Raw genomic sequence first — 26,894 nt, 5'->3', positions numbered from 1 at the left:
ATGGATCTGTCTCAAGAGTAGGTGACCTCGAGGCGTAGCTTTGTTGACCTAATGTAGCAATTACCTGGCTTCAGCTTGCATTTGGATAAATGTCATCAGTCCCAATGTTAAAATTTCACACTTTTGGTGTGATATGTGTATGCACAAATTCAAGATGTAGAAGCTGAAAGTTTGAACTGCTTGTCAAAACCAGAACGGGACTTTTTAAGAAGTGTGAACATAGTCTAAAATGATGAAATAGTAACAATGGTCAGTGCCACCACCTTGATAATTGCCATATTGAACCCTTTACTGACAGGTTTTCATGGATTTACAAAAAAGCTAATTGCTACTCTTAACCTAGAAGACACAGCATAATCAACATTAATTGAATGATGTAAATATTCTGTCTTTTTAGGGTATTCTTTGAAGCACTTCTGCAGCAAATTTAATTCCACATGAGCTGTAGTATTCTGTAGTCTCCTTTAGTGGGCAATTTTTTATTTTTTTTTTTAGATAAAATTATTGTGGGCAGTTATATGGGATATCTCCGAATCTTTAATCCACATCCTATGAAACCTGGAGATGGAGTACAACCTGAAGACTTGCTCTTGGAAGTGCAGTTACGAGAACCAATATTGCAGGTGGAAGTGGGAAAATTTGTTTCGTAAGTCAACGACAGTCTGTGTTGCTGTTTATTTAAGGCTTATATGTGATTTTCTTTCTTTGTTTTGGGGGGTGGGTTTTCAATTTCCAGATGGACAACTATTAAGCACATCTATGAATGCTGTAGTATGCATTGATCTGCTTCTTGAAACATCTTGATATGAGAGAGTTTTTACTTAATGTGTATGTGGAGGAAAATCTTCCAGATACTTGTACAATTTATTTAAAGTATGTAGAACAGGAGAAACCTCGTATTGAAAGTTAGTACAGGTTTTTCTCTCATTTTTAAAATAAAGTTCATGCTGCAGTATTAGAAGTTAATTTCAAAATTAAAATGAATCCTTTAAGAACTAATATCTAAAATTAAGTTCTCCTAAGTAGATTCTCTTACAGCCAATTAAATATATGCTCTTAAAGAATTCATTAACCATGTACTAGCCATGGGAAAGATGTGTGCTCTGAGACCAAAGGCTCCACACCTGAAAGTAATTTCAACATGTTACTTGAATTTTATCCTGAATGCATTGTACTTGGAATTTATCTGAAAACTGCTTTTTTAACCTTCTTTACAGTGGTACTGAAGGACTTCATCTGGCTGTGTTGCATTGCCGAAAACTCTGTGTATATGCTGTTTCAGGTTAGTTTACAGATACAAGCTTTCCAGTGATTTTAAGTGTATTTTAAAGTTTGGATTAGGTTAGTACTAAACTTGGTAATGCTAAACTTGATATATACAGTGTTTGCTCATCATCCCTGAAGAGCTGTAGTCATGTTCTCTAACTCAAACTCATGTATAAAAAGGAAATATTAGTAATTAGGTCTAGATTTTTCCTGATGGTTAACAGGGATTTGCTGATCTGCTCAGGGCTTGAGATGCTGTGATGTGTGTGATGGTCTGTGATTGGTAGTGCTTGTGAACAACTCGTTCTCGTTCCAGTTTTAGGAGTGGATGGTACTGTTCAGGGTGCTAATGAACAAATGGTTGTTTAATGACAACTTACTTGGCTCTTTAAAAATGAAACAATTACAATTATTTCTGAACTCAAAAATCCAGATAGTTTCTTAGAAAGCCATTGGTAACGTAGCCCAAGAGAAGATAGGAGGTTAATACAGGTAAAAAGGTGAAACTACTATGTTTCTTCTTAAATCCTCTTTCTTCAACTGCCTTTGTCTGGAAATTCCAAATGCTGCGTTCTCTGTATATGTAAAGAGGCAAGTCACAATACACGTATTCTGTGCATTGAATTCTAATATATGCATAAAGCAAAGCACAGATTTAAGAGGTCTATTGATTGTACACCCATCTTCAAAATTCAATAGACAACTATACATTGTTCATTTTCTCTGTGTAGGGACAGCTGTGGCTCCTTTCATTATAAGAGCATGGTTTTCTTGTAGGAGCAGCTTGCTTCCTATTCACAGCCTAGGCAGATAGGTAGCAAATACATGCTCACTTTCCAGATTCTCTTTGTCTTCTAGTTATCTTATTGGGAGACACATGTAAAACTGGTCTTTGTTGAGGGGTGGTACTTTGAGATGTACTGCAGTTTTTGTACTTTCCCTTCTCTGTAATAGTGCTATGTCTTAGGATTGTAGTCTACCAGTACAATTTCTATTAAAAAAATTTATTTTAAAATTTGTGTTAATGGCATACAACAATACGTCAGTCTAGAATTCCTTTCCAGTTATAGTTTGCTGTTTGGTCTACATAGCTTAAGCATTTAAGTAATTACAAAAATAAAGTTTTACAATTCTTTATTAGACTTTTCATACTAATTTGTAAGCATTCATGTTGTAATGGTAATTTCTGTCATCTGAACAGGTACTTTTGAACAAGCTCCTTTGAGAAATAATGATTATTATTTCTTTATGCTTCCACGGCAAATTACACTTTCATGAAGTGGGATCTTAACTTGCTTTATAAATTTTGCCATATCTGTTACTCATAATAAAATAACTATGTTGCTTCTCCTCAACAAATGAAAGCATCATTCAGGGCTGACTAAAGTATGGCCTGGATATTGTATTACAGTCAGTATACACAGACTGACTACTTTCTAACTTGTTTTTCCTCTGGTGTTGCTACTTAGCTAGTTACTTATCTAGCCAGGATTTTTTTCTTCATGTCTGTTCCACTCCCTTCCCTGATGTGGGCCTGCTTTAGGGGTAATTTCTTAAAAGCTATATTGGGTTTTAGTTGGAGAAATTGCCTAAAAGGTTAGCATAAGCTACAAATCTTTCATAGCATGTTGTTTAAGATAGCGTCAGAATAATCTTTGTATACTTAAAGCTGTGGTAGGATTTAGCTTAGATAACATTCACTCAAGACACCTTTTTCCCTGCTGATGTGACTGTTCTCAAAGGTTTTTTTTTTGCTTGCTAGTATTAGTCCTTAAGGGTTACTCTGCATGATGAACTTTGTTTTCTTCATGGGGTGCACGAAAGACTTGGTTATCAAAAGGGGAGCTTTAACTTCAGTTTCTTTAGAAAGATTTTTTTAATAACTGCTAGTTCCCTGAAGGAGTCAGGAAATTAAAGTTCATGCAGACTTTTTCAGAGAATGTGATGTGTATCATAAAATTATTTTTGTTGCCATATGTTTGTTTCTTATCTTTGCATTGGTGATAACTGCACTGAATTTCAGACAGAGCAAAGGCAAGTGATAAATGTGCCCTAAGCATAGCTTTGTCAAATTATAGCTAATGACAAGCTACAGCTTGATTTTAGGCAAAGACTATTACAGCTGAGGCTGGCTGTTGTATATGGTATATTCACTGAATAACTACAGAATCGTAAGAATTCCCCTTTGAGCAGGCTTTTTTCTGATCTTAGAGTTGTGCCTAACATGAAGAAAAATACATTTAAGTAACAAAATCTCAGCCTCTCATTAAGTCTTTATACCATATTTAATATAATGAGACCTTATTTCTGGTTCTGGCCTTTAGGAATTTTGTAGCTTGGTGATTTTTTTAAAAAAAGCAGCAGTGTGAGCCTTCATACCTCAGAGTCACTAGGAGTAAGTTATAGTTTTTTCAGGTTGTTTGAACTGGTACTCCTTTACTTCTTCCACATTGCATGGATCAAAGATGTAAATATAAACCCTTTGTTTTTTGTAGGAACTCTGGGAAATGTGGAACATGGGAACCAGTATCAGATTAAACTGATGTATGAGCACAATCTTCAGAGAACAGCTTGTAATATGACTTATGGTCCATTTGGTGGTGTAAAAGGTAAACTCCTTGTTGCATATTCTTTATTATTAGTTGTTTAACTGTGAACAAGTGAGGTTTAACTTATATTTTGAAAGGCAACATGATGCTGCCGCCTAGAGGAAACCATCTTTCTATAAATGATAGTACCTTTTATCTGATGCATATAGAAAATAACTGAAGTTAAAATGAGGCAAAAAATATTAAATGCAGAATAGTTGTTTCTTCACATCTTGAACTGGATATGAATTTACAAGGATAATATTGATTTAAAAAACATTACAAAAACCCTGGCTCTTCCCTTGTAAAATACTTTAACATGTAAAATAATTGTTTTCTATGCTTTAATTCTGTTTTGCTTTTCTGCAACTTGCTTATCCTGGACAAAGAAAATAGTTAACATCTTCATTCTCTGAACCTAAAATATGAAGTGTCTTTGAAGATATGTAATGGAGACTTTTTAAAAAAAAAAATTAACTTTGATTGGAAAAACATAACAGTGGAAAATAGTATTTATGGTGTGTTTGTAGTTTTGAATAAGTTTAATAGTTATCAGTCTTTTTTGAACTTGTGACACAATTATGCATGTTTTTGTGTTCTAATCTGGAAGCATTTAGGTTTGCTCTAGATGACAGCTCTTTCTTTTCAGAAGTAAAGTTTGCCCAATGATTTTGGGGGCTGGTAGTCATCTACTCAAGTAGTATCCCTAAACTGTTGGCAGAGTGATATCACTTTACCAAGGCAGAAAGTCTTCTGAGTCAATATGGCAAATATATGCAGACAGTCCCTCAGTTCTGTGTCTATAATATTCTCCAATGCCTTACCCTAAACGCAAGCTTGTCCCTGGGCTTAAATTCAGCTAACCAAAATTCATACCGATTGAAGAGATTTTCACCTACTAATTTTGCACAGCCACCTTGGGAAAGACAGTCAGCTCATGTGGGTGAGAAGGTATCTATGCTATGAGTATCTTAACGAGTGAATGTACAGGGCATGGGCATATTCCTCTTAACAGCAGAAAGACAATGCAGTGTTTCCTAAATCTGAGAAGAGGGAGTAGTGTGCTTCCTGACATACTGTAGTGGAATTGCAGTAACAGATGTAGTGAGGCAACAGTAAACTAAGAGATTTGAGTGTCTGGAGTGGTTCAGGAAGAATAAAACAAATACCCGTGTACCACCATGCAGTTCTGCAGAATAAACTCTCTGGATTTTTGACATGCATGTTTGTTTACTATGGAGATCTGAGAAGTCTGACCACCAGCTCAATCTTGATGCCAGACCTGTGTCTTATATACCTTATCATGAGCTATGGCGTATGCAAGTGATGTAATGAAGAAAATGTCTTTGCAAGCTAGGGAGACAGAAGGTAATGTTTACCTCAGAACCTACTCAGCCAGCCAAATACTTCTCAACACATAGGATGGTTAAAATGAGGGCCAATCCTGAAAAAGCAGCAAGAACAGCAGAGGGAACTTTGGTAAGTTCTGCAGGCTTTTCTTCTTTTCTAGTAGCACTTCTGTCCCAGCATGTCAAGCTCCTTTCCTTTTCCTTTCATCTTCCCCATGTTCCAGTTCGCATTAGTGTCTTTATTGGAAGACACTGTGGAAAAAGAATGACCTCAAGTCTTGAGGTGGCAAAAATGTTAATAAACAAAGAAGGCAGAGATTTGTGTTATGTAATAAATAATACATGTTCATATCATAAGATGAAGAAGCTTTCTGTTTAAGACCTCATTATAGTGAATGTTCAGGTACCTCATAGCAGGCTGCTAAAGCATATATTGAAGCATCAGAGAAATAGGCAAAATGGACACTGGAGAAAGATTGGGGAAATGAAAGAATGTTCTTTTTTGTAGATTTCCTGGACTGAATGTCCTTTTTATGTGGCTTTCCTGGACTGTCTGATTAGATTTCTTGTCAAGGATTTGCTTTTAATCTTGCCCCTAGCCTTTTGCAGTGAATCTATTTCAGATTTTTTAAGCATCATTTTTAATACTCTGTTCTCTCCTTGAGGCTTATGAATGACAGTATTGTGGTTTTATTTCTATCTTGCAAGACCAGCCAGAGTGAACCAGAAAGGAGGTCTATCAAGCATTGTTAATTTTACTAAACAGGTGCCTGTCCTGGTCTGGCCTGCCATACTATCTGTGTGTATCTTTGGCAGATATTCTGTGCTGCAATTGAGAGCCAACCAGTCTGTAAATAAATTTTTTTTTTTTTTTTTTTTTTACTGTCTGCCTTCCATAGGCTTCTCTGGAATTCTTGCCAGGCATCTGCTAACAGTCTCTCTTGCCTTCAGTAGAGTGGTGGTGGTCACAGTGCTGTAAGCGTGCAGCACTGAGCTTGCTTTGCTAACAGTCTGACCTCTACACCACACTCTAGAAGCGGACTAACAAAACATGGGGAGAGGTTTTGTATTTACTGCCTTCTACTACTGCTGTGACTAATGTGTGTCTTACTGCTATACTGAAGTATCCTTGAAACAATGTGAAGGTGAAAGAGGCACTTTAGAGGTCATGTTTACAGAGCTACTGAAGCAGACACAGGAGAATGTCAGTTGAACAGGAGGAAAGCATGCGTACGTGGAAAGCATGCTGAGGGAGTGCTGGGGAGGAATGTGAATGTCAGTCTCCCCAGGAATGTAGTCTTTCATCTGAGGAAGCAAAGAATGCTGTAGGAGTTGACACAGAGCACTTCATCTATGAAGTTGCTCAGTCTTGTTCAGATTTCTCTTACTGAAGATTATGCTTTTTTCTTTTTATGGAGGTCTTAGTCCTGTACCTTCAGTGGTAAAGAAACTTATTCTACCCAGCCATACCAGTTAACATTGGCAAAAGAAAAATAGGATTGAGTTTGTGTACAGTAGTTTGTACTGGTTTCCTCTAACGCATTTTTGAGGGTTTTCCTGTCCTTTCTTGGGACGAACAGTTACTTGGGTTATAGTTAACTTTCTGTTTCGTTTTTGTTGGACTCCTTCCAAACAGTTGCCTGTCAATTTATTCGGTACTGCCAAAAATGATCAGTTCACTACTGCTTGCTTTTTCCTCGGATAAAATACTTGCCTCTTGGCATTCAGATTTCTCCTGTAATCATTCATAATGTGATTTCTACCCATGTGCAGATGCAGTCTGTGCTGTCTAGTGGGCCACTACAGCTGTGACTTTAACTGAGATGCCAAGTGCTTTGTTAGTATCTTGATGCTGTAACGTTGCATAGTCAATTTTGAAAATTGGGATGTAAAGCCAGCACATAGTTTCCATTTCCCATCCTACGTCTCCTTTGGCCTCTGTGGTGGCCTCTGTGCATTCCTTTGGGAAAAGTTTCAATTTCCTTTGGAAGAGGAAGGTTGAACAGTGAAGAAGTTGGCTAAGGGTTACTGCTGCCCACTGCTTTAGAGAGAACCCTGTGGGGAAAGAGCTTGAGCATGCTCTCTTGTCCTCAAGAACCTTCCACGGTATGGGATGGGGCAGGTAGGGTTGCAAGAGATGCGTAAAACAGGCTGGAACAGAAGTCTGAGGCTGGGTGACTGCTACTAAAATTGGGGGACAGTTCCATAACTAGGCAGCAAGGAATGCATAAAGGTGCAGAAGTTGCATTCTGTTTCAATTCAGCAGTTCTTTAACTATCTGATACAGGGGCTGAAGAGGCAGAGATTTGTTCAGACCAAGCTTTCAGTTTTCATAATATCAAAGTTTGGTTTAGATTGTATTGGAGTAGAATCTGATTCTCTAATTTACAAAGCAGCTGAGTGGCTTTAGGATGCCTGTCTTTAAGGAGAAACTGCCTGAAATTTTTCTCTTGAGTATTGGTTGACCGAGTCCTATCGGAGATTTTCAGAAATTAAGCAGAACAGGTCTTAGAAGCAAATGCTCTACTACTGTTTTATGTTTTGGTTTGGTTATGAAGCTCCACTAAGCTTCCTTCAGCTGTTTGTAGTTAAATGTGTGCTTATATAAACCTCTCCCTGTACCTACTCTCTGCAGCTTTGTTAGGGAGGAGGATTTCTCACAGCTTCTATTACTGTGGTAGCTGGGGAAGAATGTCTCTGCAGTTGTTTGACATGTTCGAAATACAGAAACACACACCATTAGATGTATATCACATTCTCAGTCAGCTTCCTCCAATGTAAGTTTTTGCTCTGTCCCTGTTAGTTTGTGGCAATCTTCGACCCTTGTTATGTTATAATTTGGTCTGTTAAACTGCACATGTGTTTAGCTGAAATGTGATAGAGATGTAAAACATACCAAGTACAACTGTCATCTCTGAACTGGTGATTTTTTTTGGTCTCTTTTATTAAGAATAAAGGTATTATAGATTTCTCTGAGGAGGGAATTGTGATGTAAACAGACCTACTTTGTAGCCTAGTTGCTAGCAGCTTCATTCTTGCTCATGTCTTTAAAGTAATGATTTGATGCTATGAGCAACTTTCACATGTGGAAGAATTGACATAGATGTTCTTGTAACAGGAACAGATGAAGAAAATCAACGGACCCATTTATTTAGTCTCATCATAGAAGGCTGAAATCTAAATTAAACAATTAAAGCTATGGAATAAAAAAGCCAAAGACTGAGAAGTCCAGTGACTTGCATGGATTAACAGTGCATTTGTCTTTAAAATAGCAGAGTGTGAATTGTGGCTGTCACCACTAGATGGTCCTCTCATTACACTTATTGGTTATTAGGCAGCATCTCTAAAGCTGCATTTATACTTGAACTGATTCTACAGGTGTATTTACTGTGAGACTTAATGAAGTATTGTCCTGGTTTCAGCTGGGATAGAGTTAACTGTCTTCCTAGTAGCTGGTACAGTGCTATGTTTTGAGTTCAGTATGAGAAGAATGTTGACAACACTGATTTTTTCAGTTGTTGCTAAGTAGTGTTTAGACTAAAGTCAAGGATTTTTCAGCTTCTCATGCCCAGCCAGCGAGAAAGCTGGAGGGGCACAAGAAGTTGGCACAGGACACAGCCAGGGCACCTGACCCAAACTGGCCAACAGGGTATTCCATACCATGGGATGTCCCATCTAGTTTAGGAACTGGGAAGTGGGGGCAGGGAATCGCTGCTCGGGGACTGGCTGGGTGTGAGCAATTGCACTGCGCATCATTTGTACATTCCAATCCTTTTATTACTACTGTTGTCATTTTATTAGTGTTATCATTATCATTATTAGTTTCTTCTTCTCTGTTCTATTAAACCGTTCTTATCTCAACCCACGAGTTTTACTTCTTTTCCCAATTTTCTCCCCCATCCCACTGGGTGGGGGGGAGTGAGTGAGCGGCTGTGTGGTGCTTAGTTGCTGGCTGGGGTTAAACCACGACAAGTATAGAAACCGCAAAAGGACTTTCTGAAAACCTGTATAGCTAGAAGTGTTTTATTGATTAAAACAAAATGTATTCTGTTGGTTGTAGAACTTTAGCAAAAAAGCAAAATGAACTTGACTCTTACTTTCAGCAAAACTGTTAAGGGGCCAGGGATGAGGAAAATAACAAGGCAATCCCTTATATGTTTAGGTAGAATCCCAAACAAAGCTAATGGAAATGTTTAAAAAAAGTAAATGGAAAAAACCTACAAAGATGAAAATATAAATCAAGCACAGTGTAGGCAGAGTTAGTTGTGACTTACAACTTTAAAAATTTGTGGCAAAGGGAAGGATTGTAATACAGAACTTTGCATTTCTTTGCTCCTTTAACTTTACATTTGTTCCTTGCTGTCTCTGAACACTGGTGCTAAAGTGAAAACATGAAACTATCATGAAGTGACATAGGAAGATCAACTAATCATTTTATGTTTAAAACATTCTGTATTGTTAGCCCAGACTTTCAGAAATTGAACTTAATTTTTAAGTCATTGCTTCTATTATGTAGAATGCATATATCTGCTTTTCGTATTTCTGAACTCTTCTTCATGATCTTAGAGCTGTAAGTTGGGTTTGTCCTGCAATGCTCTGATTCTAGCATATTGGTCTTTTTAGAAAGGATGATTCATGATAAAACCATGAGTTAGTAGTGCTGAACACTGGTTTTCAACCAAGTGAACTCTTGACCTAGCCACAAAATGTCACAGCCCTTAAGTACTGAACAGATTGTATGGTCTTCATGTTTTACTTCAGACATAAAATTTAAAGAACTTGAGGTGACTATACTGTAAGCTCTTTTGATTTAATTTTTTTAAAGAACATGAAAGTGAAAAAACATGCACTTTTATGATTTGTATTACAGCCTTACCTAGGGTGAGACTCAACTCTACAAAAATTTTACTTTATATAAATCTATTTTATCACATAATTTTTATAAGGTCAGGTTATACTATTATGGCATCATGCAATTACGCCACCAGAGATTGCTGTGTTAACGATTCAACTTTCATTATATGAAGTGATGTTTGCTGATAGCTTACAATATCTTCAAAATTATTTTCTGTTTTCACATCTGTAGTATGTCATTCTGGGTCTTTGTAAGATATTTGAGTCAAATACCAAGTTATTGGGTAAGATTATGTTAAAGAACCCGATCAGCTTGTAATTGGAAGAGTATAGTTTGCATAAGTCTGGTTTATATTTTTGTTTGAGAGGGAAGTGAGAAAGTTGTTGGGCATCTTAGGCTTGTTTAGAATTTTTGGTCACCCAACTGCAAAGCTCTCTCCTTATTACCCTGTCTATCAAAGACCTGAGTTGAGTTTCTCTAATGTGAGTGAGGATGTACTTAATGCTTCTGTGGTTGCTATGTGGTGCAAAGGCAGCAGTGCTAGTTTTAAAACAGTGTGTGTACTAGACTCAGCATGAGATGTGCTGGTTTAGAACTCTAGTTTGTAGCCTGAACAGCATCTCTCAAATGCTTTCTGTGAAGTATCAAGATTTTTGAGGACAAGTAAATAAAAGAGTTTAAAATGTTGTACTGGGCTGGTAAACCCTAGGTGATGGAACTTCATCTGGTTGATTGAAAGTCACTGCTAATTGAAAGCCTCTAGTGAATGAGTTGCATGTTTTGACATTGTTAAAAGAATGGAATGGAGTGAAGCAAGTGAATTGGGATAGTGTTTTAGTTAAGAATTCCTTTTCTTGTTCTTTATGCAGCAGTGTACCTCCAGTTCAGTTCTTAAGGCATAAATCTGATATTAATCTAGAAGTAGTCAAGTCTTATTAAGCAATATTCAACATATTGTTAATCTTCAATTAAAGTTAAAACAATGTTTCTCCAAAAACAGTGAAATTTTTATTTTGTTAGCTACATAGTGATTAAATTTTGAGCCAGAATTGTTAAATTTTGTGATTGACTTAATTTGATCATAGTTTTGTTCCATTCTTAAATTTTTTGTTTGCAGTTCCACCAAAATCATGTAGGTCCAGTTCTTTAAATTAAAATAATGCTGAATTGGATCTGTTCTAGCTGTGCAGGAATTTTTGTTAATCAATTTACCAGTGTTGACTTCAATTATAGGAAACAACAGCAGCGAACTATCCTCATGTAATATTAAAACTTTTTATAGGTGGGTAATCACTCAGAGATAGTTGAGATAATTATTAACTGCTTACTTAAGAATCTCATAAATTTGCATATTGGTACAATAGAAAATATGCAGGAAATTGGCATTAAGCAAAACTTTTTTGATTCAGCACAAATAAATTCATATTACTTCATAATTAATTTTTATAGCCTTTTCTAATGTGATGTTTAGATAATTAGTGATGAATTTACCTTAATTTTTTACCTACAACATATAGAAATAAACTGTCCTGAGCCTTGACTTTGTCTTGTTCACATTGAGGATATTTAGACATGGGGTGTTGTCCTGCCCTTGGAGAAATCTGAGAAAGAGACACTAATTTGGAAAATCACTCTTATTCTTACATTACCAGTTTCTGTTGAATGGATTACAACTCAGCTGGCTTATAGTCGTTAGCCTAAGTCCTTCTACATCTTGAGAAAGAGTTAATATACTACTTGTGCCTGACTGAGAGATTGCTGATGTGGAGCTTAATTATAAGAAATGACAGTACTTTGCTCTTATGTAGTAAAAGAAAAGTGCCCTTACTACTGCTTTGGAAAAGTGTGCAAATCAGGCCACAATTTCATTCTTTACCTTGTTTGCCTTGAGTCAAAGTGACTTATGTTTCAGGAAAGTATATGCAATAAATTTCTGCTGAAATGATACAATGAATGGAGAAGTGCTTTAAAGTAAAACCAAAACAACTATTACTTGAAGCTTAGGTAGCTTTACAGATAATTGCATAAATTTCCTGTGGTCAGTTATGCATTAGACTGAATGGAGGGCAGGGTAGTAGCTTATATATGAACAAACAACAGTGTATAAGGAGTGAATACTAAAATTCTATGCTTTGAGAACTGGTGTATGAAGTGTAGGTTTCCTGAGCTACTGTCTGAAATGCTTAGGAAGTGTGTGAATGATCCCATGCTGTAATAGGAGGTTGACCTTTCCCAGGTGAGGCTTGAGTTCTGTGATTGTTCTTCAGGGCATAAGTGGTACATTAAGGTGGGTGTATGAATATTCTCAACACTTCCAGTTATCTTTTTCAATTTTTGTTATTAAGATTTTGCCTTCTACTTAAGAACTTAAGAAACAGCATATTGATAGTTTACCAGTGGGACACACAAGCTTTTGGGTTGCTCTAGAATAGAATACTAATTTTATTTAGTGACAGAGAGAAAGCATAGTTTAATAACCTTGCTTTCTTAGTTGCTGAGTTTTTTTTGAGTGGTGTTCACTTACAGATAACGGCTTTTTATTTTCACTGCAAAAGTAATATTACCATTTTGTGCGATTTCACAAAATACACTTGCATTATCTAATAGTTAAATAATCAGTGAATTCACCCTGTTTTTATATAACCTCTTCAAATGACTTGGTAAATGATTTAGAGTTGGATCCTCCTAATAAGGCACAGGTTTTGGAATTTATTTTTTAATCTGAAATTTTAATGCCTTAAATTGGCTTCCAGAATAGTTCAGATTTATTTGAAGTTGTTCAGTGGATACTGTACCAATAAAAGGAAGTAATAAAACAATAGCAAAAGGAAGGAAAAAGAAAATACAGATTTGACATGAAAAAGTTACAAGCAAAAAAGTGTGAAAATACCTTGAACCTATCTTTCTCAGCAAATAGCCTTGAATTCATTTTACTTTTATTATAGCACTAGCCTGAAGGCAAAGTATGTTTGACTGTTACAACAAAGAGGGTGCTATATGGAGGAATTTTTTTAATAATGAAATACAACATATGTGTAAACCATGCAACCTTGTAACAGGAAACTTTGTAAGAAGGGTAGACTGTGCTTAACTTTTCCACAATTCTGCAAGAAAAAAATTACCAGCTGAGTTTTATGCTGTAAGATTAAATGACTCTTATGACTATGTATAATTACAGCGGCAGTATAAATTTGGACTTTGATTTATTGGCTAAATCTGTTAAGGGGCAGAATGTTTAACTGTTACCTTCCCGTTAAATTGCTTCTGGATAAAGACAGATTATTTGAAAGGCTTGGTCTTCGTGAGTTTTTTCATGGAATAGATCTGCTGATGACTACTTGTAAATGGTTTCTCACGTAACTTTGGAAACCTGTTAGTGTTGTTGTTTTTTTTTAAATAAGAACCTCTTCTCTAAATTGAATATGTGAATGGAAATATAATCAAGGAAAACATTCTCTGAATCTCTTGCCATCCGTCTCCTTTCACCTTCCTCAGCTTCTCTTAACAGTAATGAGTAAGATCATAGCCTAACTGAAGTAAAAACTCTCATTGTCTTCAATATGCCAGAACTTTGCTTCAATTATAAATTGCTAGATATATCACTTAATCTGCATTTCATTTAAACAAAGCACTATAATTAAAATGAAGTAAACCCAATTGTAGAAATACATAACTTTGGGAGCAGTTGTATATGTAAGTGAAAGCCTTGTTTTTCAAAACTTTGATAGATTTTTATATGATACTTTTTCTAATTTCTTTTGTTGAAGTATGGTACCCAAATGTGTGCAGTCATTGTGCACTGGTATTATAAAATGTTTTGTATCTTGCATGTAGGGTTACAGCTTCTGCAGTACCTCAGCCAAGAATCAGTGAGTGCCAAGCAGAACAATAATTACCTCATATGTTTTTAATAGTGTATGTATATTAATAATGACCCAATCTTGCATTTGTCTTTTTGGTGACATATTGTTGACTCATATTTAATTCATCGTCCTACTCTAATTCCCAGATTATTCTTCTTAGTGCTATTGCCTGCCATTCTTTGGTTTCCTGTGAGACAATTGTCTGAGATCATATCAGATGTTTTACTTAAGTTTAGAGTTGCTGTCTCTAAAGTTTAGAAATGCAATATGTATTATTACCCTGTCTAATAGTTTGGCGTGATGAATTTTCTGTTACTTCAAACCTATGTACCTTTATTATTTACATATGTACTTTCTTATTAAATGTTCCAGCATTTCGTGTGGATGCATTTGTCTGTCAGATTTGTTTGCTGCCCCATATTTTTTCATCCAAAGGAATGCAGTTTTAGTTTCTAACTATTTAGTCTCTTATGTCTTCTCAAAGAGTCTTTCAGAAATGTGCGTATGTAGCTTTTGTTTATTTTTCTAGTGTTCATCTGTGACTATTCCATTACAAAAAAGTCTAAAACCTATAGACATTTATTTGGAAGGTCACCAAACCCTTGTTAGTTGCTTTTCCTAGAGGGGTGAAATATATCTTGTACAGGCTATGATGCTTTCTACTAATTGTACCTTGGGTTATTAGATTTGGTGCAGATAATTCCTATTAGAAATCACTCTACTACATCATGCAAGAGAGATTTTCTTGGAGATTTTAGGTAGTGGTGAGTAGGTCTGAGTGTATCCTCCAAGTACAGAAAAGAATGCAAAGCAAAGACAATGAATACAGTTTGCTTGTATCAAAAGTGAGAGGGAACAAGCTAGCAAGAGGAGATAACAGTGAAAAGGTGACAAGGTAATCTTACTTCAGATTCATGAGGAGAATTCTAACTTTGTGGTATCCGGTTGGTGCTGATCATGGTCACAACTTGTTCTAGTCCTTGTTGATAGGTTTATCATTGCGAAACTTGGACAGCTGCACATATACAGATGGATAAGATTTTTAAAAGTGTTGCCAGATAACTAGAAATTCAAGCTGGAAAAAATTAAAATTTTTGGTAGGCTTCATTTTACATACTTGTTTTGTGTAGGACTGCCATGTTTTCCCCTGGGTAGTAATGCAAGCTTTGGTCAATGAGACTTTAGCCTACATTAATCATAGTTCTTGCTAAGTAGCAGAGCCTCTGCCTACTGGAAGTTTAAGGGCTAGTGCTATACAATGCTGTCATTTCAAGTAGCAAAGTTTTAACGTTGTAGGGGAAACTGGAGGATTCTAAAGGGTTTAAAAAAGCAAGCCAGCACAAAAAAAGTTTAGGAAACCAAATCGAGTTATTGGATTAAAAATTCATTTTTTAAACAAAATTAATCTGTAACTTCACCATGCATTGCTGTGGTTGTCTGCTCTGTTGCCACTTGTATAAGGTCAGACCAGATGAGAGTGATCATAACTTAAAGAAATAATGCTGCAGCCTTGCTAGATTTTTGCATTTCTTTAACATGACTGAGTCTGATTATAAGCATGGTTTAATAAACATGACTAACCCCCCAAAATGTATTTGGTGACTACAGTGAATAAAAAGGACAAGGAAGGATTACAGCAGAAATGAAATGTATGCAACTGCTCTTTAGGATAATGATTGATTGGAATGAAAATGTGTGTCATCTTGCTTACCTGCAAAAGTATGAAAATAATATTTTGAAAGGTTAGTGGCAAAGTAATAAGATCATTTGAGTATTCATAGTGTGCTTCCAACAGTCTTAAAATACAAGGTAACAAATTGTTCCTGCTTGCTAAATCTACATAATTCACTGACTCATTTGACCACAAAGTAGGAGTTAGTCCCTTCTGTATGTTCGTTACTAGCCTAGGGTATATATAGACAAATGATCTGAATGTGAAGAGTGGCTGTATTTTATTGGTGTTTTTGAGGACATTTAGTCAAGCTGTTTATTTCTAATTTTAATAGGATATTTGAAACTTCTTGAAGAGGTGTAGGTATTCCACCTAAGATTCTGTAAACTCCAGGTTTTGTGTTGTAAGCTTTAGACTGTTAGACTTTGCTATAAACTATTTTTAATGAGTCTTTTGGATGTGACTTCAGTTATTCTGGAGAACATTCTTCAGCAAATATTTTCAACAATTCTCTAGTTAAAAAAATCAGTAAAGAATCAAAGTGCTTTGGGAAGTGCTTAGGAATCATGAAGCTTCTTACTCTAAGGAGACTGGGAATGGAGAAGTAGGAGAAAGATGGGGAATTCACTGGGTTTTAACAGTGGGACTTTGGTTATAAGTTTGCAGGTCTGTCTTAAATGGAATTTTAAAAATTGTAGATTTATTGTATGATGGTGACTTAAGATCCTACTGGTACCTAAAATATTGCAAAACAGGGCCTATATTCCTCTTCAGTTGAGGTGAGTGAAAAGTCTGGTGTTGATTTGTGATTCATTAAAAACATCCATGTGCCTTAACTATTCAGTGAAAGGCTATTGATTTGGAAGGGCAACTGCTGACAGCACTTTATTTCATTTTTATTTGGGGGACATTTGCGAGTTCAGCAAGATGTTTTATAATATCTATATAATGTATAATATGTGTATAACTTCACATGAGGGCAGCTTGACATTAGAAATGTTCACAGACTAGAATTTCTCCTACCTTCTTTAGAAAAAGCATATGTCAGTATTGTAACGCTTCTGTGATTTCTGCAGTTGCTAGGGCTTGAAAAGTAGTTACTCAACAAGTTAAGGCAAGAAATAGAATTTAAGGAAAAAGAATTCTACTATTTCTTCATGAATCATCATTATTCAGGCTACATCTATGCATACAGCCTTTCTCCCATGCACAGCTAATGTTCTTTTTCAAGACCCAGTCTATTTATAATGTCTATAATTAATCTGCTGTATTGAAAAAAGAACAACTTTGTGTGATACTGCTTTCACAGCTGCCTGAACATTTTTCCTGAGACTATTTCTTGCACTAGATAGAAACATCCGCTTTTGAATGTGGCAAAAATTATTCACTTAATATGAAGGTTGTAGTAAACAAATTTTAGTACTATAATCTGTTTAGGCATGGAGACTTTACTTCTCATGCCTACACAGTGCCAAATATCATGTTTCTTTCAGTAGGAACTTTGGTGTGCTGGATGTTGCAGCTATGATACTTTTGGATGTCTATACTATATGTCAGTCTTTTGTGCTCCTTTGAACCATACTAGTGTTTTTCCTAAGGGTCCTTCTGCCACCTCAGGTCAATATGAGGTTTAAAGGGATCATTCCCAAGTTGCATAATTTAACTATGTCATCTTCTGTGGTAAGAGTCAGATCAAGAATAAAGGAGTATATCACAGGTCTCTAAAAGGATTGATTGTACAAGTGAGGGCTGATTGGCCTTTGGAGATACTTCAATAGTTCAAGGTTCCCTTTCCATCTAATATCCTTGTTATGCTTTATGGCAGGCAGAAATCTGCAAGAGGTTAGGTAGAATACAGCATGATGGCTGAGAGAAGCAAAAAGATTCTTTTTCTCATGGCAGCTCTGACCACATGCTTTACTGTGTCTTGACGAGGGATGCTTCTTACAGAGTGGGCTGTTGCAGAGACAGAATCTCTTGTATCGGGACTTGTGAACATGTTTTACTGCAATATTTTAATATCTGGAAGGGATTAGAAAATAATTAAATCTAACATCAGTAGAGTAAGGATTTAGTGTTTTCCTTAAACACTTTCCTTAGTTTCTCTTAAACTCCTATCCATGTCTCTATTTCCTTCCTGTTGGAGTGGTTTTCAATTCCAGCAGAAAAGCACTTAGTCAACCTCAGCTGGAACATACGTACACTTTGTGCATTGTTTGGGATGGGTACTAGCATTAGCATTGAGTGATGCAGGACGTTTTTCCTTTTCCTCCTTACATGTGTGCAGGGTATTGCACTGCCTTGGTGGTGCTGTCAGATCCTCTGGCATAGAATGAAGGGCTGTAGCTGAAGTCCTGAACTTTGATATCTTCTGTAGTAATGCAATGAGCAGTTACCAGACCACCAAGCTAGTCAATTCAGAGTTCTTTCTGAATGTACACTGACTTGTGCTTCCTGCTTTGGGTTAAGGAAGTAACTTAAGACTTGCCTTTTACGAGGCATACATTGTTTTAAGAACTGCCCGACATACTTTCAAATGGTTTTTCCATTAGTCAGAAGTGATTCCTGAAGTGTTTTCTCACAGTTGACCCAGATCTGTTTTGCTTCAGGAGCTACACTCAGCAATAAGTTGAATTCTCCAAAATGGGTTTGAACCAGAGGAGGCTTTGTTCTCTATGCTGGGAGAAATTTGGAGGGGCAGATTTCAATGATGAAGGAAAAGGAAAACATACTTGCTTGTTTCAAGTCAGGACAGTGATTTCTGTTCCAGTGTGTGAGAATACAGTTTGTGTGCATCGCTTCACTGGTCAATGCACTGTGGATTTAACTTTTCTTTTATCATATTAGGAATACATTTCCCAGGTATCATTAAAGGGCTCCTAGGTTCCTGGGTGTCTTATAAATGCCAATTTATCTTTTCATTTTATTTCATTGACACTTCCTTCCACATGAGGCTTTTGACTGAAGTTTTTTATTACCATTGAAGGCAATAAAGTTATCTCTGCTGATGTCTCCCTAAAATCTGTAACTCTATGAAACTTTTTCTGATTTCTAATTTATCCCATTTGATACTGTAGTTTTCATTACATGGTTTCACATGGTGCTCAGGCCTTGTGATTACATAATGTACTTTTTGTGAAAATGATTTGGTACCAGAGGAGAGGCTCAGAGTAGAGGAAATGATTAACATGCAAAAAACTTGAGCTCCAAAATAATTAGAAGCTTATTTCAAAGAGCTACCACCTGCCTCTCATTTTGGCTTTGCATTAGCTCTAAAAATGCATTGTGGTTTAAAAGCGTGACATAAATGTATTCATATAATGCTAGAATAACAAAACTACAAAACAACAGTAGCTGGACTTGTGCTTGGAAGTAACACTTTCTAGCTGAGGGACATTCCTCTTGAGACACAAGCTGCTGAAACTATGTAGAGTACACTAAGTGATTCCATCTGATCTGCAGAAAACACTGTGGGTTATATTTTCACTTTATAAATATGTCACTGGCAAAGCCAACTGGCTGCAATAAGCTTTCTTGAAATGGACATTTCTTGCTGAGTTTTTGGAAGACGGCATTTCTTAAAGTGAAACATAAAAACTCCATTCACTAGCTACACATTAAAAACAAATGGCTAAAGGAAATATGTTAACCTATAAAAAACTGGGAAATAAGAGTTCATACACAATTTAATTTTCTTTTATTATGCTTTATGTGTAATAGTTTGGATAATTGGAGTTTGAACCACTAGTACAAGCTAGTTAAAATCCAAATTTGAAAATTAGTGAGTAGGGACAACATAAATATGATGAACAAAGTGGTAGGTATATTAAGAAGTGATGCTGTGCTCTTAAAGGCAAAAAGAGTGATTACTGATTTAGTCTTTGGTGCCTTATATTTGTTTCTTCAACAGTATGGTTCAGTACTGCAGTATGCTTGGAGATCGTTGGAGTGCTCTAAAGAACTTGTCACATTATGTCATGTCATACTCAATCATATCACTGCTGTTAAAACAGGAGATATTTTAACAATGATATTTGTGTGATTAGGGATTATGAATGTTAAAGATGAATGCTTCCATGTCTGATATGACATGTAGCTTCATATATACTACAGAAGGTGCTATTGTTTTTCTGTTCATCATTTTCATGATGTAATGAAATTGGTAAGAATAAGGTTGATATTCATAATTTAAATGAGAGCAGAAGCTGTTGCTACTTGTTACTTAAGCAGTAACACCTCAACACTTCTACTGACCTTCACTTACTTCTGTTACTTGAATTGTAATATGTCTACTAGATTACCACTGCATATCAATTATATCTGCTCTAGTGTTTGTCTTTATATGTCATCAGAAGAATAGAAATTAACAACTTGTATATTTTAGACAAGCTTAAACCCTGAAGGTTGTGGTTGGAAGCTGTCTAAAAGGTAGCTTTCTCACTACCATCAGTATAACCAGAAGTACTTGAAATTTAATTCTGTTACAAAATATATTAGATTTCTGTGTTAATAAGGGCACTCACTTTACAATTGTCTTTTATGATATATCAAGCAATATTTTGAAATTTTCAAAACAGTGGAATAGCAATATGGCAAAAATGTAAATGTAATTACTGTTATAATTTTTTGGTGACTTTATTTTATGCACAATTTTAATTTTGGGGGTTTCTTTTCTGGTTTTATCTATATCTTTCTAAGGAAGAAAAGATGAAGGATAAGAAGTCTTAAGAAACAAGGTATAAATGTGTCCTTCTATTGTGCCTTTAAAAAAAGTTTTTCAAGCTGATATCTGTAATCTTTTTGTGTTCAGGTTTCAGGTACCAGGGAGTTCCACTGAAGCTAGACATTGAAAGTTAAGGTCTTTAGGGACCTCTTCTGATTGCTGTGACCTTTCAAAGATAATTGAATGGTGTTCCAATGACATCAGCCAGCTCCTTCACCACTTGTGGGTGCATCACATCAAGCCCTATGAACTTCAGTTTACTTTGTTTAAATATTCCCTAACCAGACCCCCTTCCACTGAGGATAAGACTTCCTTTGCTTGGACTTTCCTTTTGGTCCCAAGGGCCTGGGATTGCTTGAGACCAGTCTTACTAGCAAAGATGGAGGCAAAGAAAGCGTCAAGCTCCTTGACTTCTCTGTGCCCTTTGTCACTATGGCCCCTACTCCATTGAGCAGTGGTCCCACATTTTTCCTAGTCTTTGTTTGGATGTTTGTGGATTTGTGGAATCCTTTTTTTGTTGCACTCCACATCCCTTGCCAGTTTCAACTCAGCTGGGCTATTGCTTTCCTAACCCCACCCCTGAATGACTATACAGTTTCTCTATATTTCTCTAGGTCACCTGCTCCTGCTTCCATACCTGTTACACTTTATGGCAGGGTAGTCAGGAGCTTCTTGTTTATCCTCATAGGTGTCTTGCTGCCTGCCTTTGCTTGACTCCCCACTTGTTGGAATAGACTGTTCTTGAACTTGGAGGTGGTCCTTGAATATTCAACCAGCTCTCTTGGACCCCTTTTCTCTCCAGGGCCATATCCCGTTAGATACTTATAGGCAGATCCCTGAAGAGGCTAAAGTCTGCTCTTCTGAAGTCTAGGGCTGTGGTCCTGTTTTATGCCCTGCTCATTCCTCTTATGCTCCTGAACTTATTCTTATCATCCTCCTGACCATCTCATAGTCACTGTAGCCAAGGCTGTACCCCAACCTTCACATCCTTCCTTGCCTGTAAGTATCAGGTCCAGCAGAGCGCCTCTCTTTTTGGGTCATCGGTCACCTGAGTTGGGAAGTTTTTGTTAGTGTGTTACAGAAACCTCCTAGATTTCTTGTGCCCTGCTGTTGTCCTTCTTACAGATATCAAGGTGGTTCAAGTCCCCCATGAGGACCAGAGCCACCAAATGTGAGGCTTCTGCCAGATGTCTGAAGAGTGCCTCATCTTCATCTTCCTGATCAGGTGGCCTATGGCAGACCTTCATATTGGTCTGCTCAATAATTCTGACCCATGACTGGCTCATCATCTGTCCCCAGTCAGAACTCCATGCATTCTGGGTGCTGTCTTGCTAAAAAGGGGCAACTCCCTGCCCTTCATAAAGGGTCTGGATACATCCATCTTAGTACTCCTGTCATGTGAGTTAGCCCACTATGTCTCTGTGATCCCAGTGAGGTTGTAGCCCTGTAACTGCACACAGACTTCCAATTCCTCCTGTTTTCCCCCATACTATGTGCGTTATTGTAGAGGCGTTTCAGAGAGGCACTCAAAAAGGCCATGAGGGCTTTCTCTATAAGGCTGCTGTTCCATGGGCACTTCCTTACTTGGATTCTAGGGCTTGAGGTGATTCCACTTCAGCCCTATTTTGTTGATAGCTATTTCCCTTTAGTTCACATTATCCTGGGGCCTTTTGCTTGCTTGCTTACCCCATCTACCACTCCCTCGCTTGATTGTTGTAAAATCTCTCCCTCCCCTGTCATTCCTAGTTTAAAGTTGCTTTTACTGAGTTGGCAAGTGTCATGGCAAAGATACTTTTGCTGGATTTAGTCAGAAGATTCTGTATCTTCCAAACAGCTGTCAATCCTCAGAGGGTCACATGGTCATAAAACAAAGCTCTGCTGTGGATACCTGCTGTGCGGTCAATTGTTGGCCCACAGGATACACCCAGTCTTCCTCATGCCCTTCCCCTTCCTCAGCAGGATCAAGGAGGAAAACCACCTGGGCCCTTATGCCCTTAACCATCACCTCCAGAGCCATGTCACACTTGATACTTTCCAGGTCACCCCTGGCAGCTGCTGAGCTTGTATGGAGTTATTTATGTGGGGTGATGATTCACTCATTTGAAACTTTTTTTAAAAAATCACAAATTCAGGATGGTGTCCTACTATCAGCTTAACAGCCATCAGATAGGTACCAGATCTGGCTTGGCAGTGGGGAGGAACTATGTGACCTGAACAACGGGAGCTGGAGGCCCCCCAGGGAGAAGCAGGTGAGCAAGACTGCTTCTGCCAGCAGTAGCAAAGCATTAGATTGGTTTTGCTCATTTGTATATTCACAGCCTTAGTGTGCTTCAAGTGATACTCTTTGAAATTGTATACTTGCTACAGTTCTTTTATAAATACATTCTTTTTTTATTTACACTACTAATAGTTGATAGAGTCCACTGTTAGTGATGAAAAGCAGGACATTCAGAATTGTAGGAACCTTAATATTAAATAACTTTAAAATTCACAATGCATCTTGCTTTATTTTTTAATTGAAACATATAAGGTACTTATTTATAGATCACTGTCACTAATTTCTGAATCGTATGTTAGTAAAGTCATTGCACTTTTCTTGGCTAGTACTTCAGAGACTCAGTATAAGCAGCAAACCAAATGTTCATTCTAACTATGATCAGCAGTTGCTGTAAGCTCTATAATACCACATATTTCAGATGCAGAACGTCAGCTACAAGTTATGAATAAGTCAAACAATTCTGGAATGTGTCCTGTGGAGGATATTGTTGTGGTTTAACCCCAGCCGGCAGCTGAGCACCACACAGCTGCTCGCTTACTCCCTGCCAGTGAGATGGGGGAGAGAATCGGAGGAGTAAAAGTGAGAAAACTCGTGGTTTGAGGTAAAAACAGTTTAACAGGTAAAGCAAAAATCATGTGCACAAGCAAAGCAAAACAAGGAATTCATTCACCACTTCCCATGGGCAGGCAGGTGTTCAGCCATCTCCAGGAAAGCAGGGCTCCATCACGCATAATTATGACTTGGGAAGACAAATGCCATCACTCTGAATCTCCCCTGCTTCCTTCTTCTTCCCCCAGCTTTATATGCTCAGCATGACATAACATGGTCTGGGATATCCCTTTGGTCAGTTGGGGTCAGCTGTCCCAGCTGTGTCCCCTCCCAACTTCTTGTGCACCTCCAGCCTACTTGGTGGTGGGGTGGGGTGGGGTGAGAAGCAGAAAAGGCCTTGACTCTGTGTAAGCACTGCTAGGCAGTAACTAGCACATCCCTGGGTTATCAACACTGTTTTCAGCACAAATCCAAAACATAGCCCCATACCAGCTACTATGAAGAAAATAAACTCTATCCCAGCCAAAACCAGCAGAAAAATTGAAGAGGGTAAATGATTCTTAAAGATTTAATAAAGCTCCTTTATACAAATAATTTCAGAGGAAATGTACTAGTTGTGAACATTGAAGAGGGGTGTGTGTGTATATATGCCTATCTAATGTGTTTGTATACTGTAGAATATGTTTCTGATTTTATAAACAATAAATTCTAAGATTGAACAGAAACCCTAGACCCTGCTTTATAATTTAAAAAGCCTGTGTAGAAAATCCTGGGAAAATCATAGCTCTAAAACAATTGGTCTGTTTCGAAAATGCTTTTGGAGGTCTATGTCAAACCCGTAATTCTCTCAAAAATGATTGCATTTAGTCACAGGCAACATTTCCTCATTGACTTTTGCTGTTAACAGAGGTAAAGAGTTTACATTTCCTAGAAGGATGTATGACTTTAATCTGCACATAGAAGAGGAAACATTTTAAATGTTTCAAGTTTCCAGTGTAGTGGTACAAATTTCAGAATGTTATAGGTTAAACTTTTGAGACTTGAATCATCAAATCGAAGTTGCTAGCTAGTTACAAGTGGTCACTGGTTTAATGAGCTGCTATAAAGATGACATATTTAAATTTTCTCACTTGCAGTAGTAGGAAAAAAGCAAAGATATATTTGTTTGACTCTGACTACTTTTGAACAGTATTTTAACGATTTCCATGTTGAATTGCTTTTGTGTAACATGTTAGTTTATTAGTACAGATTCTGATATTTTTCAGTTTAGGAAGATAGTTTTCATTGTTTCTCACCTAAGTTTCTTTTTGAAACCATCAAGGTTTCTTGATTAATGGAGTACTTCTCTAATGTTTAATAAAGAATAAGGGATTTTTTTAATGTTGAATAAAATTTTTTCCATGTTTTAATTTATTAATTTGTCAATTGGAAATTCTATTACTACCTTGCTAAAGCAAAATTTCAGTGTTTGATATTGTCGTTAATGTTATCCCTCAAAATGTATGCACTTTAGGAGTTTTCAAATAGACAAACCCAACAAAACTCCATGAAATAAGAATGACCTTTAAGGTTTTCAGAAAAGGTCTATGTAGAACGTAAGGGAAGAAACAGGTGTTGTGATTACATGCTTGAAATGCCATCAGTGTTCCTGAAATTACACTGTTGAAATTGTTTTGCAGTTCTGTCTATATAATCATTGGTGTGAAGGATTGAAGTATTTTAACTTTTCCACTAGAGACTGAAAATTCAACTTTGCCTCTACCAAATGAATAACATGAATTACACTTCCAGATGTCCTTCCTGTCAAATGGTTGATATTTGCAACAGGGTTTATAGAACATGTAGTGAATTACATGCAGAATCTGGAAAGAAGGGTGGGAGAACTTGATTTTTGGAAAATGGGAAAGTCTGAAAAACGGTTGAGGGAGGGCAAGTGGAAAGGACCCAGCTGCTTTGCCTTCCTTTTGTTTTTTTTCTGTTCTCACCCAAAGCTAAATTTTTATTGTATGTTTTAATCACAAGGACAAGTAGCATGATGTACTGCTGACCTATTACACTACTATTTATTTTTAAGTAGTTGAAGATTCTGTGAAGAATCATAGTGAAGATGAACAATGTTTTGCACTGTACTTTACATTTGTTCCTTTTTCAGATACTGAATATCTCTTTGACCTTTGTTACCTTTATCTAAGTGTAAGAATGAAGTTTGGGTCTATTCGTGTTTTGCTTCACCTTCCTATGTTAGAAAACAGTTCTTAAAGGATTGAGGATGGAGCTTAGTGAACAGACAATTTGTTTGGGTCTTCCATGCATATAGAGTAATTCCTGAGACACAATGGAGTATTTTAATGGAGGTGAATAGACATTCTGAATTACAAGTGTTTCATGTTGTGTTTGCAAGATGGGGGCTTATCTCTGAATTCAGGAGAGAGAGTTCTATCAGCTTCAGAAGGTGTTGATCTTACTGGTATAGCTGTCTTGGAATGCATGCAAAATATTGTTTGATTGAATTGTTATCCCTGCATATGAAAAGCAAACTGCGTAATCAGCCTCTGATCTTGGAAGTCTTCCAAATGAGACATTGAATTTAGATTGGTGTATTTGAAGCATGACAAGTCATGTCTTAAGTCATGTCTTGAGGCTGCTGAATAATGGACAAGGCTTGAAGTAATTTACTCCAAGCTAAGGTTTTTTTTTTCCCCAGTTTTGTTGGTAACACAGTGGACCTGTTTTGTTTTTTTCTTTCCTTGAAGACAGAAAATGTGAATGCAAAGTGTGGAAAACATTACCATTGTATTATTCTCACAGTAGTACATATTTGTAGGACTTTCTGTTATGTTGCTTAAGTAGACTTGGAAGAGTAGAATAGGTTATTTTTAAACCACAGTTGTTATGACTGCTTGTAAGGCGTAGAGACATTTAAGAACCAGAACACTTTGGCATTTTGGGAGTATTGAAACATTTCTGTAAACTAAAATTGTAATAGTTATATCTTTAGGAATTTTGGTTTGAAATAAAGTATCTAACTCTTTTTTTGCTCTTAATATATTCTGAATGCTATTCCCCCCCAAATCTAGTTTGTTTATTTTAGTAAGTAAGCTTTTATTGAGGTTAGAATATTTAGTGTTCTTCCTCATAGTAAACACTCATGTAAATTAAAATGAATTATTTTTGTTGGGATTACTTACGAGTACAATTTTAATTTACTAACAACTTTAGGATTAAAACTATATAAATAACATTGCTTTGTTTAATTTGTATTTCTTTTGCTTACCTTAGGTCGAGATTTGATATGCATACAGTCCATGGATGGGATGCTTATGTTGTTTGAACAGGAAAGCTATGCTTTTGGCCGTTTTTTACCTGGTTTTCTTCTGCCTGGTCCCTTGACTTACAACTCTCGGACAGATTCTTTCATTACAGTGTCTTCTTGTCGACAAATTGAGAGTTACAAGTATGTGTTCATGTTCAGTAATTATAGTGTATTTTGGTGCTATCATTTAGTATGTAAACAAATTAAGTGATCATGTCTAATTTTTATTGCCTTTACTAATATTGTATCCAAAGCAGGTGATAGGTAGTTGCAGGAGAGAAGAAGAATAAAATGTTCTATATTGTTGAGTGATTACCATCTCTGTACAGTCATAGAAGAAAGCATACTGTGTGTCCTGAGGACTTTATTATCCTATTTTATTTGGATAAAGGTGTTAAGTTTGCTAGTTTATCAAGGCACATCAGGTTGTCCTGCAAG

General features: G+C 36.7%; 1 protein-coding gene across 6 annotated transcripts in view; it reads left to right on the top strand.

The window, feature by feature from the left end:
* BBS9 (Bardet-Biedl syndrome 9) overlaps positions 1-26,894 on the top strand; it is a 313,906-nt gene that overhangs the window by 6,036 nt on the left and 280,976 nt on the right. For all 6 annotated transcript variants that reach the window (XM_075057134.1, XM_075057101.1, XM_075057118.1 and 3 more), the window contains 4 exons: positions 496-646; positions 1,218-1,282; positions 3,762-3,875; positions 26,423-26,597. In XM_075057134.1, coding sequence (XP_074913235.1) covers positions 496-646; positions 1,218-1,282; positions 3,762-3,875; positions 26,423-26,597 — 505 coding nt within the window. The remainder of the gene's footprint in view (positions 1-495; positions 647-1,217; positions 1,283-3,761; positions 3,876-26,422; positions 26,598-26,894) is intronic.

Source organism: Buteo buteo, chromosome 2 (genome assembly GCF_964188355.1).
Source record: "Buteo buteo chromosome 2, bButBut1.hap1.1, whole genome shotgun sequence".
In the NCBI taxonomy this organism is placed as follows: Eukaryota; Metazoa; Chordata; class Aves; order Accipitriformes; family Accipitridae; genus Buteo; species Buteo buteo.
Note: the sequence above shows the minus strand (reverse complement) of the source record. Positions and strands in the feature narration are given on the sequence as shown.